General features: G+C 43.9%; 1 protein-coding gene across 1 annotated transcript in view; it reads right to left on the bottom strand.

Annotated features, from left to right (window-relative positions):
• LOC135377288 (RRP12-like protein) overlaps nucleotides 1-12274 on the bottom strand; it is a 30097-nt gene that overhangs the window by 1458 nt on the left and 16365 nt on the right. The window contains exons 20-28 of the mRNA XM_064609607.1: nucleotides 11261-11419; nucleotides 9822-9902; nucleotides 9538-9751; nucleotides 7745-7902; nucleotides 7554-7645; nucleotides 6258-6422; nucleotides 4780-4958; nucleotides 3361-3474; nucleotides 1234-1286 (exon numbers count right to left, since the gene is read on the bottom strand). Of these exons, the coding sequence (XP_064465677.1) occupies nucleotides 1234-1286; nucleotides 3361-3474; nucleotides 4780-4958; nucleotides 6258-6422; nucleotides 7554-7645; nucleotides 7745-7902; nucleotides 9538-9751; nucleotides 9822-9902; nucleotides 11261-11419 (1215 nt within the window). The remainder of the gene's footprint in view (nucleotides 1-1233; nucleotides 1287-3360; nucleotides 3475-4779; nucleotides 4959-6257; nucleotides 6423-7553; nucleotides 7646-7744; nucleotides 7903-9537; nucleotides 9752-9821; nucleotides 9903-11260; nucleotides 11420-12274) is intronic.

The raw sequence follows: 12274 nt of genomic DNA, 5'->3' as shown, positions 1-12274 counted from the left end.
TAGCGGTGGCGCTACTCATCGTCCCGGTTATTGCTTCATCAATTTCTACAATACTCTGTACTTTAGGTTACCTTAGTATTTTTGTACAAGCGGTGCGCACGTCCCACAGGAGATACTTCTTTCAAACTTGATTATCATCATCATTCTACGCATTTTCATAGGAGCTGTTGCTGTCGTCTGCTACGGTAGTCGTACGTCCGCTTCTGCGCGTTCAGAATTCAAATTTGCATCGTCCAATCGTGATGCAGATCTCGCGTGCCGATGAGTAGCGCCCCTAGCGGATCGTGCGGACGAGCTCCTCATAGGGGTTGTCGATTATGACATGGTCGCTATCATGTAGTAGGTCGTGGTCTGCAGACGTCTCCCAGCGCTGTTCGGCCTCACCATTGGTGATGGCTCGAAAAAAATGACAGTTTTAAAAACCCAACAGTTAAAAAACTGTTCAAATGAGGAATTTAAGACTTTGCGCGTCAAATCCATGGTCTACAACATATAAAAAAAAAGTCATACATTTAGTGGGTTGCATGTGGCTTCTCAGCCCCTTTAAATAGGCTGTTTGAAGCAATGTAGAAGCAGAAGATTTACAGGGGCAAATGCCGTCCGTCTCTGCAACGGTAAAAGGGGGGCAAAATGCATCCAGCCTACATGCACAGAGGAGAAGCTCAGACACAGAGCGTGGGTGCAATCCTTGCGCGCAGCTGTAACAAAAAAGGTCCTGAACATTTTGTGGGTACCGTGCATTTCGCGCTACTTTGTTGCCGATTCTATTTGATGCGGTGGAGCCGGGGTGGGAGCTGAACACCTCCGTGCACCGACACACAAAAATATTTTATTCCGGGTGGGATTTTCGTGAAAGGCGTCCCAAAGCCTCCCGTGACAAAACCAAGAAGGCTCTCACACACCTGGCCCTCTGAAATTCTGGCATCATTCGAGCATTTTCGTGCAAAATATGTCACAGCATGTGCCAAACTGTAAACCCTTCTCCCAAACCAAGACCAAGAGTGTTTTTTTGTTGTCCAGATACGAAGCCATACCCAGAGAGAAAGACACGAATTTGCATGAAACTCCATGCTCTAATAATGTGTATCCATGAAAACAGAACATCCCAGAAGACACAATCAGCTCCTTTTTTCATTTCGTTGTGCAGGCGTTGTTGCAGTCCCATTGCGCTACTATCTCTAAAGATAAATGACTTTTACTGAGTAAGGTCATTGATGTAACTTGCTGACTTACCGCTTTGTATCCTGAGAAGACCTCAAGGAGCTCGGCTGCCTCAGGAACAGAGGCTGTAAAGGATCGAGGCGACAAAATCTGAGCAAAGTAGCCTTAAAGAAGTGGCGCAATAAATGCAGTTGCCAGACCCATTTTACGGACTCCCACGAGTCATAGAATCAGTCAGAAGTATCGAGCAGTCCCGATTCTTGGTCAACGGCAAAACTCAACTTTCTCCCCCAGGGTCTTTATTCCAATGCGGCTTAAGAAGAATTTATAAGTGTCTGCTTCGCAGCAAAAGCACAAGACAACACATTGCCACAAATGTCTGCTAGCGTCGCTGTACGTATCAACAGGCGTGCTGACGACAGCAGGGACTGTTACAGTTGTCAGGAAGGGTCAACAATATTCCGCATCGTCAGAGCCTTCCGCTTGGAACCAGGAACTTAGTGCCACTACAGACTAAATCTCGTGTCTTCAGAATCCTACCAAAGTTACGCTACTCAACTCTTCTTGTCTCACTTTACATTTCTGCAAAATATTTGGGCTCTACGTGACACGAAAGCTAGAGGAAATTAATTTTTATTTTTGAGAACTGCGACATAATCGCGCCTCTTTCGATCAATGTCACGTGACTTGTCCATGACGTGACCCTTCGTTGCAAGGAGACGAGCGCTCCCTCCAGAACATGACATCACTGCAATTTGTGGGCAACGCATGACGCCACTTGCTCCTCGCATAATAGAAACTCGTTGAGGTCAGCAGATCTTCAAAAATGGAAAGAAATTCAAATTTCACGTGTAGAATACTTGAGGTACTTTCACCTCATGGACGAAATAAAATAAACACTATTTTCCCGAGTCTGGAGTGGCACTTTAACAATTTTGTCGACCATTAATTCAGCACAAAATTCAATACACTTGCCAATGTTTGTGTACACAGGGTGTTTTTTTTTTTTAGATGCAACAAATTTCAAAAAACAAAAACAAAAAAAAACAAAAAAAACTATGAGAGCAGCATAGATAGCATTTTTGCAGAAGGGTTGTACAGCCAGGCTCCTAGACGACTACTTACCTAAAACTCATTAACTCATTAAGGGCTTTCGTGCAAAAGTGAGATAGCAGAATGGGAGACAATCCTCGTTAAAAACCATTCTATTTTTATTATATCCTGAAACGAGCACACACGTTCAAATATCCACCACCGTGTTTTGCTATGCAAACGAGCCTAAACTGAAATCACTCCGTGTCAGAGGGCCACGTGCTTTGGAGCGACAGAGATTATTGGAGTAGGTGCTCATCTGTTGTCCAGATCAACTGCTTTGCAGCCCAGATAAGCCTTCAACCTTAATGGTCATGCGCTCCTGAGGCCGCGGTTTCAGCTCATTCGGTGGTGGATTTCAATGTACAGCTTTGTAGAAATACGTACGGACACATTTCACTCCCCAATCACTGCCCTTGTCGTGTGCGTCCACGATTAAATGATATATCGCTGATGACTGTTTCAAACTCTCAAGTGTAGCAACACAACGGGTCACTATCACAAATCAAAATTGCAAAAATGTGCTGAAGGCGCTGGTAAGCCACTTAGCCAGGATACGCACTCGCTGGAGAGAGGTGTCAACCGGAATTTAAAGACTCGCGCAAATGTTCAGAATTCGTTGACAGTGAAGTGAAGGCGCGACTGTGCTGAAGACGGGATGATACTTGTCCGAAAGTGTACTGTGTTTCGCTTTCCATTTAGTGCGTTTTGGCTAGCGAACACATGAGCGTAACCTCGAAAGCACCGTGAGTCACTTTATAACTCGTACCGCAACATACAAATTCAAGCGTGCAACCAGCAACAGCTTGGTAGGAAGCTGGCGTGAATATGAATACAAATTGAATAAAAAAAAAAAAAATACCTCCACCACATTCATATATTGAACCTTTGAGCAACACTGCTCTCCTTCATCCAGAACCAGAAATCAAGCAAAAGTATCTCTAAGCTATGAGAAATTCCACTGGTCGATCTGGCAGTAGCTTATTGTGTGTGCTTTGCTGGACGCGGGAGGCTCTTGGCTGTAGATTTCGTTGCTCTGTAGCAGATTGAGGTGCTCACTGCAGATCAACAAGTGGAACTCATCCTATTTCATCTAACACATTTCACCTTGTTTATGCTGGAAAGATGTCTCCTCTGGGTCACCGATGATAATTTTGCCATCCTTGGACATCTTGAATGCTGGTTCTTCTTCTGCCTTCCTTTCTTCTTTGGGATTTGTTGCTGTCGTGAATAATGATAGTAAGGCCAATATAAAAATTCTGTCGGCAGAAACTACACATCTGCCAAGCGTTTCATAGCTACAGCGTAACAACAACTCCGATACTGAATGATTGGAAAAAGAAAAAAAGTGGTGATGTTAGTCCCAAAACACTTGGGACTGGCTACTCCAGGACACATGAATTAGGGCTCACTGTACATAAAACAAATGAAGTAAAACAGGATGGGGGAGAAAGAAGAAACACTTTGTGAGGCCCAGACGCAAACACACAAATGGTTCCTATCAGCTCGCCCACTTAAAGTACCACGTAAGCATCGTTACAAAAAGCCCATTTTCTTATTGAGGTATTTTTTAGAGCCTCCAAGATGATTCAAGTGAGAGAGTGGCATTTATCTGCCCATTAGATTCCAGAGTGTGCAACTTGGAAAGTGCTCGTGAGAGGTCAACAAAGGTTGCACCTCAAGTTCTTTCGTCTCAGTGGCTGTATACAACAATAGAGTCGTAGGCAAACATACACCTCAAGATTAAGTTGCTCTGCTTGACATATTTTCTACTGGCATACCAGTGGAAAACCTTTGTGCGAAGTACAGTACATTCAAAAATGTGAGTTGACACAGAGTTGTGTATCGCCAATCAGACACGCACGAATAAATTAAACATGGAGGAGACCAATAGGGAGGACTTATGTGACACTGTTACGGTGAGCAGGTGCAGAGCCTCACATGGTATTGGTATTTACGTTGTCATTGGAGAAGCTTTCATGGAATATGGTACAAAGCTGCTCCAATCTAGAGATAAAATGGAAACATGCATGTTGAGTGGCATTCTACTTGTTCTATTTCATTGACATGATCCCAATCAGCAATTTTGCTAAAGTTACACAGATAACTGACATACTCTGCAGTGACACAGATGCAGTTACAAAGATCTCAGTTAAGTTTCACAGCAAGGCTACAAAAGGGGAAAGGGGAAGAGGCAAGGAGAGAGATAACACACAGAAAATTCTCACTGAGAAAGTTTTCTCTGTGTTGTCTCTCTCCTTGTCAGCTCTCTACTTCTCCGTTCCATTTGACAGCAAGTTTATTATTTCTCTGATGGTCCCAGAACAACTTTTCCTGAAAGAGTGATTAAAAAGCATAATGCCTGAAATTCTAATTAACTGTGCTTCATTAAAATTTTACTCAAATTTAACTTGTTCCATAAAACACGCGCTTGGTAACATCAATTTACGATAGGGTGTGTTTTTTTCTTTCCTGTGATGTGCGTGTTTCTTTTTGTATTTTCACTCGAGTTCACGGTGAACTTACAATATGTTATTTTCTTTCCTGCTGAAGGATCGAGGAAGTCTACGATCTCGGTGTCTCCTTGTTCCTCGATCCATGCGGATGGGACTTTCTTGGATGCACGACGCCCTTTTTTTCGCTTTACGACTTGGTCATCTTCTGGGAGTTCTTCATCACTACTTTCTTGCAGCAGTTCGTCGATACTACATGTGGAAAAAGAAAAACGCATCACTAACTTTTCCTTATGCTTCAAACAGCAATTTTAGGCAATATTCGAAGCAAAAAAAATAAACGTTTTTTAGGCATTTCGGCTAAAATAGGCACTAACACCAAAATAGACATTTATAGGCACAATAAGATCAATGCTACTGCGTTCCCTACACCCAATCCGTGCCCCTGACAGGAAAAAAAATCGCAACTTGCAACCTTGAACTCTTATTTTCTCTCATTCCGTGACTGCACCCCTACACAACTATAGCTGTGAGCGGTGTCCAGACTTTGAGAGATGGAGAGAGGACGGCACGAAAGAGCGCGAGATAAGGAGCTTAGTATATGTGCCCTGGGCCGACTTTGCGAGAAGATAATCGATATCTGTGTCAGAAGTCTGTCAGGAATCCTAGGGAATGCCTCGGGCAACACAACCGGTTGTAGGATTCGAACCCGTTACTTTCCAGTCATCAGCATTACCTTGGAGTTGCCACCAAGTCAAACACAGACTACTACTAGTAGTCTACTTCTTAGTAGGGAGTGACTTTTTCGAGTTAAATGCCCTTCTCAGATTCGGGGGGGGGGGGGGGGGGGGGTGAAAATCGGGAGATAGTTGTGCCTTCGGGTGTTATCGGGTGTTTTTGTTTCTCCTCTTGTGTATTAAGTCCTTTCCTAATCTCTCTTTCTTTCTCTTTTGTTGTTGTTGTTGTTGTTGTTTTTTTTTGCGAGATCGTGACCTTCCAGCGGTAATCCCCGAAGGCATAGACAGTGTTGACACACATGGATGTATTGCTGACACACGCGGCGACCTTTGTTCGTCTTCGGTGGAAACGTCACTCGAGGATTTCGCTTCACTTTGGCTGCATGGCGTCGTGGCAACTGCCTGCGATTTTCTCTGACTCGAGCTGCTTTTTGGCAATTTCCCTGACATTCCCCAGAACTTTTCCAGCTGCATCAGGATTTCCTAACAATTAGCGCTTTTCCGGGTTTGTAGACACCCTGAGAATGATGCAGTTATCAATCCTGATTTGCGGAAAGCATGGGCATACACCTTTTTGCGACACTTATGCAGCTACTATATATGTCACAAAAGGCTGTACACCCCTCAACATTTTCAACAAATCGGGGAAGAAAACAGTGTCATTTGGAATGGCGGAATTGGTTAGGACAGTGTTATGCAGACACAAGTTCTGTTTCAAGAGTGTGGATAATCCTGCCACACTTTAATCGTTCCAATTAATCGACGTATTGTCTCTGTTATTGAACAACTGCAAATGACTAGCTAGTTGACATACCCTTTGGCACCAGGCCCGGCTATGATAGGTTCTTCCTCTCTCGTCCACACCTCTTCCTCGTTTTCATCCTGTTGCCTCAGTTTTTTTCTGCGGGCCTCTATTTTTCTGATGTTGGAGATTTGCTTTCGGTGCGATTCCGGCACCATCCCCGCAATGTTTTCATAGCTGCATCGAGTAAGATACTTAAAATCTGTACAGCTAGTGTAGCTACCACTCAAAGGTACAGTCAAACTACTCTATCACAAATTACTGCACTACAAACAACAAAGAGTATTGCAGCAGTACAACAATGAACATGCCTGGCCCCATCAACAAACTTGCACAGCAATAACCGGTATCATAACTACTAAAGCTAGCTACTGTGACTACATTCTACGTAAAAAACAACAACAATATGCTCGAAACTAGAGAATCTCATAAATGCGCGTCCATTTTTTTTTTCAAGTAGCATTTGTAAACAAAATTAGTTTGAGAGCTTTTGTGCTGTTGATCACACGTTGCCTTAAGCACCAGCTTTTGGTTTATCTGAGCAGATCTGAAGATGTAGGAACGCAATTAATTTCAGAGGTGGTACTAGAAACATCCGATGTATCTCAATGCCGTACATATATGTCCTCTCACACGACATCACTATGCATGAAACAAAAATCCACTGGCTGAGGACGCCTGTATAGCGTAGTTTCCCCATGAACGCACAATAGATGAAAACCCTGTACAAGAAAAGTGCATACCTCAACGAGAGAACATTTTTTCGGGTCATTGTAGACTCACACAGAATTTTACGTCGCGACTCGTGATCTCCATTCTGCATCATCATAGTTGAACCTCTGTATGCAATAAGGGGATAAGTCGAAAAATCCCCAAAATGAAAAAAGGGGCTTGATCTGATTGTCCGTCCCATTGACACACATGCATTTCCTGTTTTTTACCATGCTGTAGCGGGCCAACAAATCGCAATAAGGTCCTAAGTTTTCATTGGCAGGTGCATACTGGTATGTAGATGTCATTGCAACAAAAATAGTAAAAAGAGGATAAGTCGACTTATCCCCTTATTGCATACAGAGGTTCAATTAGGGTGCACCATATCTTCAAAGTGGCCCTCGACAAACAACTAAGCTCCTGGGCTAATCAAGGCCTCATTGCAGAAAAAAAAACCGTGCTTATAATAACCACGGTAGCAAGCAGTCTTCAGCCACAGGCTTTCTGCATTTGAACTCGTCCACGGTCATGATCTGCAAATGATCTCATGCCCCCTTTCCAAATTTGCATCGTAACACATAAAGCGGAACGCCTTACCCAAAGCGCCGAATGAGCTTAGTGAACACGTTTCGCAGCTTAACGCGAAAATGCTTTCTGCAATCTTCGGTGAGGTTGCAGAGCCACGTGACCTGTAATGAAGGTTATTGTTACTTTGCAAGCGATTCACAGCTTGGTTCACAGGCGCACGTACACTGAAAGGTAAAGCAATTTCAATTATCAAAACTTACCAGCTTCTCAAGGTGAAGAGCAAGCTCTTCCTCTTTGAGGAGCACAAGCAGCATGCGCACAAAATAGAGGCTAGCCTGGATAACTTCCCTACTGGGTGATGCCATCAAGAGGCCCACAGCGTCCACTATGTGGTTCAGCATGTCTCCAGCGTACTGACCTGCAGAAAAATATCAATTGTACTAACCACACTTTCAAAGCCCATAATATGGTTTTTGCCAGTCTTGGGTAGAGACCAAGTCGCAAGTAGCCGTAACAACCATATTTACTTGCGTAACTTGCGCACCCCTAATTGCGTCATTTCTGCTTACTACATGGTTTTCGTCAGACCCACTTAATAACCAAGACTGACACAACGAGTGCTACATACACAAAGTATACTTCCCATTGTCAGTCCGCCTAGTGACGACTTCCAACAGCATCCCGCCGCCAATACGTATCAATACATGCGCTATAGAATCCTAAAAAATATTGCGGTAAAAACTACAAGGAACTCAACTTTGAACATTTTATCTGGGGCTACAGTGTCCTTAGAGGACACATCCTATCATGTCTGAAACATCTACCAGTTTTTTTGTTTTTTTTTTCAAGTAGCCAAACTGAATACAGTTGCCATGCCAATTTCTCATTTACATGCACACTAAAATCTCACATGGCTAAGCAAACTTAAGTGAACCCTTTTAAGTGTGCACTTTTTACTGTGCGCTATCGCAACACAGCAGAGTAATAGCGTTTAACATTCCATCTGCCCCCAGAATTCAGAATGTTGCAAAATTTTCCTCTTGAATTTGCATAAATTTGGAACATGTTTTTTTCTCCATGAAAATAAATAAACAAATAAAATAAAATAAAATAAATAAAAGAAAAAGAAAATACCTGAAAACTTCAGGCTCTATAGATGAGTATGAATAATCAAGTACATCTAGGAACGGTCAGAATTATCGGTTCTATGGGACGCTTGATGGTGCCAGCAGTTTTGTCGGAAAAATGGGAAGTTTTAATTGGTGGTCGGCGACTGTAATTCTAAGGTTTCTCGGCTTCTCAGCTAACATGAAGGTCTTGAAGAACGTGAGCTAAAAGGCCCAGTAGAGTGACTCGGAATATTTCTCTCTCAGATTGCGTTGCATTAGAAAATACCTATGGGATGGCACTGTTACTCTGTATGTATTATCCATGTTCCAAAGGAGGGGGAAGCTGTATGGATCTGATTGTGCATGTTTGTTGTCTCCTACGATAATAAAAAATAAATTGAAATAATCTGGGGTGATTGGCGTGAACTTGTATGCCCATACGACAACGGACTGATAGCGAATTCGGGTGGTCATTTCGTAGCAAAACGGCCGAGCGCTTGGAAATTGCTAGGTCGGCGACCGAGCTGGATCACGTGACCGTTGCCACCCGACCATGATTGCTAGGAATCTAGCGGTTTTAGGTACTTGGATCACGCTAGGGGCGTTGCGGTCGCAAGTCTTCGAGTTCTGTCGTCTGCTAAACCACGTGATTTCAACATGCGGGCCAATGAGGGCACTCGCCACCGTTGCAGTGCGGATGTGACGACACCGGATACAGTTGAGCAATCTGCTGCTCGATCGTTTTGAGACCGGGCAAAAAAAAAGTGCTAGCTAGCAAATTCCGAGCGCTCGGAAAGCGCCACGCGAACATGCGAGATTTGCTTCATTTTGACCAAGCGAACATGACTGCTCGAGATCTGGCAAATAAAGTTGCTCCGAAATGACCACCCGAATTCGCCATGAGACATAGGCTGAAGTAGGCTTTTGTTTTAGACTAGACCTACCTTTGAACTCATAAAGCACCGCTGACAGTGCCAGGACTGTGCAGCTGATGGCATAAGCGCTTCCGGCAAATCCTGCTGCCAGCTGCTCCACTAGCTCCTGTATGCCCGCCTCGGGTGTGGTACTCCAACGGGAAAGAGCTCGTCCTACCTCGAGCACTACCAGGTAGGCAGCCTGTCGGACTTTTGCAGAGTTGACGCGCACACAGAGCACCGCCTGCAACATTAAAGGCGTCCAGCGGGCTTCCGTTACTGGTGAATCTAATGGAAGAAGGTGGACCACTTACCTCACGGAGTACAGCCAGTGCAAAAGGTTTATTGCTTTGGTTGAGGCTAGCCATGAGCAGGCACAGGCAGCGCAGTCTTGGCTGCAGGGGAAACGAGGTCACGTGTTTTACGCATTAGTGTACCCATTGAGTACTGGGGCCCTTGTGACAATTCATTTTTCCTACATATTATAACACCTTTAAGCAGTGTACCAAAGGCATTCTAGTGCAGCCCAATACATGGCTAAAACGATTTTGGATTATCCTAAGGCCTTTGTGAGAAGTGGTCTGCTATACACCATCCTGCTCCTTTCCCTACACCTAGGGCCTGACTTTTTCGGGTTTTATTTTTGGCCAAATTCGGGGGGTAAATATCGGGCGATATTTTTCATTGGAAAATTCGGGTGTATTCGGGTTAAATCCCGTTACGGCATATTCTGTCGTCAGGAATTCGGGTGTATTCGGGTGATTTTTTATTGTTTAATAAAAATTTGTCTTAACGTGGAACTAATGTTTAGCAATGTTATCAAACTTTATTTTAATGCACGCTTATGAGTGCGCCACGCGACCTGGATGTTTTCGGGTAGATTCGGGTTAAACCCGAATTTTACAGATTTCGTTCGGGGGGTAAATATCGGGCGGATACGGGTTTAACCCTAAAAAGTCAGGCCCTACCTACACCCCATTTCCCTCCTCCCTGTGGCGATGAACCTCCCCACTCTCCAAAGTAAAAAATAAAGTTGTTGTTGTTGTTTCCCTTCACTCTCTTTAGAAGTAGAGCCTCAAGTTTTGGGGTTTATCCCGTTGCTTCCCCGAATTTCCACCCCGAATTGAAGGCTGCCTCTTTAGGGTAAAGCCCGACTTTTACCCAGCAAATTGCCCTCACTGAGACATCTGTAGGAATGCACACTACCTTGTTTAGCAGCAAATGCAGTTACATCACTGTTTGTACCAAACCAGTACAGTTCATTTTGAGTAATGGAGCCAGATTGCCCACCCGAATTCGCATGACTTTAGAGCATATGTGGATTTCCCAGACTTTTAGAATGCCCCATCAAGGAAACCTTGCTCGCTTCAAGGCTAATACACGAATGCTGAGGCGAATAACACTTTTAGTTCACCGCCTTGGAAGATCTTGAAGGGCTCAGAGAAGTCACATCTTTTGATGAAATATACATGAACCGCTTTAGCAAACCAAGGTACTGAAGGAAACCGAAGACAAAAAATGAACAAAAGGTGCAAACACGCAGAAACAAAAAGCAAAATGCAGCCCTCAGCACGAACCTGAAAGGCGTTCTCACACTTACACCTCTAAACAAGGCTGTTATGGCGTCTAAAAATGATTCAACAGAGTCAATAAAAAGGCAGGCAACCCAGAAAATGTCGCATCTAGGCATTTATAGGCAATTCTAGGCAAATGCCTAAAAATCCGGGCCCTACTGATAAGTGCCGATGCTCACCGCGCGTGATGAAGGCGAGGTGAGCCTCAAGTTGTCGAGCAGGAGGTTCTGAAGCTGCGGGATGTGTGATTCCAAGAATGTTTGCCCTGTATCTGCGCTGGCGTGGCAGATCTCTTCTAGAACCCGGTACGATTTTTTTTGCAACGTTCGGTCGTCACTCTGAAACATGGAATAAAAGGAGCTAAAGACGACATGATGCAGCTGTGACCAGAAAAATATTTGCAAAAATAGTTGGTCCAGATTGCTCGTATATTTATTATTGCACGTTAACACCGCTAATCAACATGGACTCCGGGGGGTTGGCTGTGCTTTAGACTGGGATGTGGTGGGCAATGTACCCCAACTTAAAGGAAAGTACAAAGTAGTACCCTCAAGTACATTGGAACGTTTGTATAGCACCATGTGTCATTGTTTGCTGGTGAGAAAATTTCATGAAGTGACTATGCTTTGATCGCTTAAATAGCGATGGAAAAATTTTTGCATATGCTAGGCCTAAAGGTGCTTAGTGCTTACTGGCGAATACAATCGATGGCATAATTTCCATGTATGTCTCTGCATGTGCATGTAGCTGTGCTAATGGAAAGTATTGTTACTTCGTGATTCATAGGGGGGGGGGGATAATTTTTTATTATCCATAATAAAAGATTCATTCATGCATCTTTTATTATGGAAAAGGTTTCTTGTACACAACTGAAAATGTACGTACTGGAAGTAAAGTGAAAGTACACAGAATCGTAACCCGGTACTTGATCAGTACCCGGATAAAGCCAATCACCACCTGGCTCTGCTGTTTTCCAGCAGACCTTTGAGATTGCCCAGGATGCATATTAACCCCCCGTACCTGATGCTTGTATTGTGCTCAGAGCCATGGTTGCCTCACGGTGCCAACGTTGGGTCAAACAGTGTCAAGACAAAGTCTTTGGCATGTACGGGGATTCTCAGTTAGGGCAACGCTCACAAGTACGTTTACAGGGCAGCATAAATATGTGCATTCCTTGATTCTGGGGGGAAGAC

Source organism: Ornithodoros turicata, chromosome 1 (genome assembly GCF_037126465.1).
Source record: "Ornithodoros turicata isolate Travis chromosome 1, ASM3712646v1, whole genome shotgun sequence".
Lineage (NCBI taxonomy): Eukaryota > Metazoa > Arthropoda > Arachnida > Ixodida > Argasidae > Ornithodoros > Ornithodoros turicata.
Note: the sequence above shows the minus strand (reverse complement) of the source record. Positions and strands in the feature narration are given on the sequence as shown.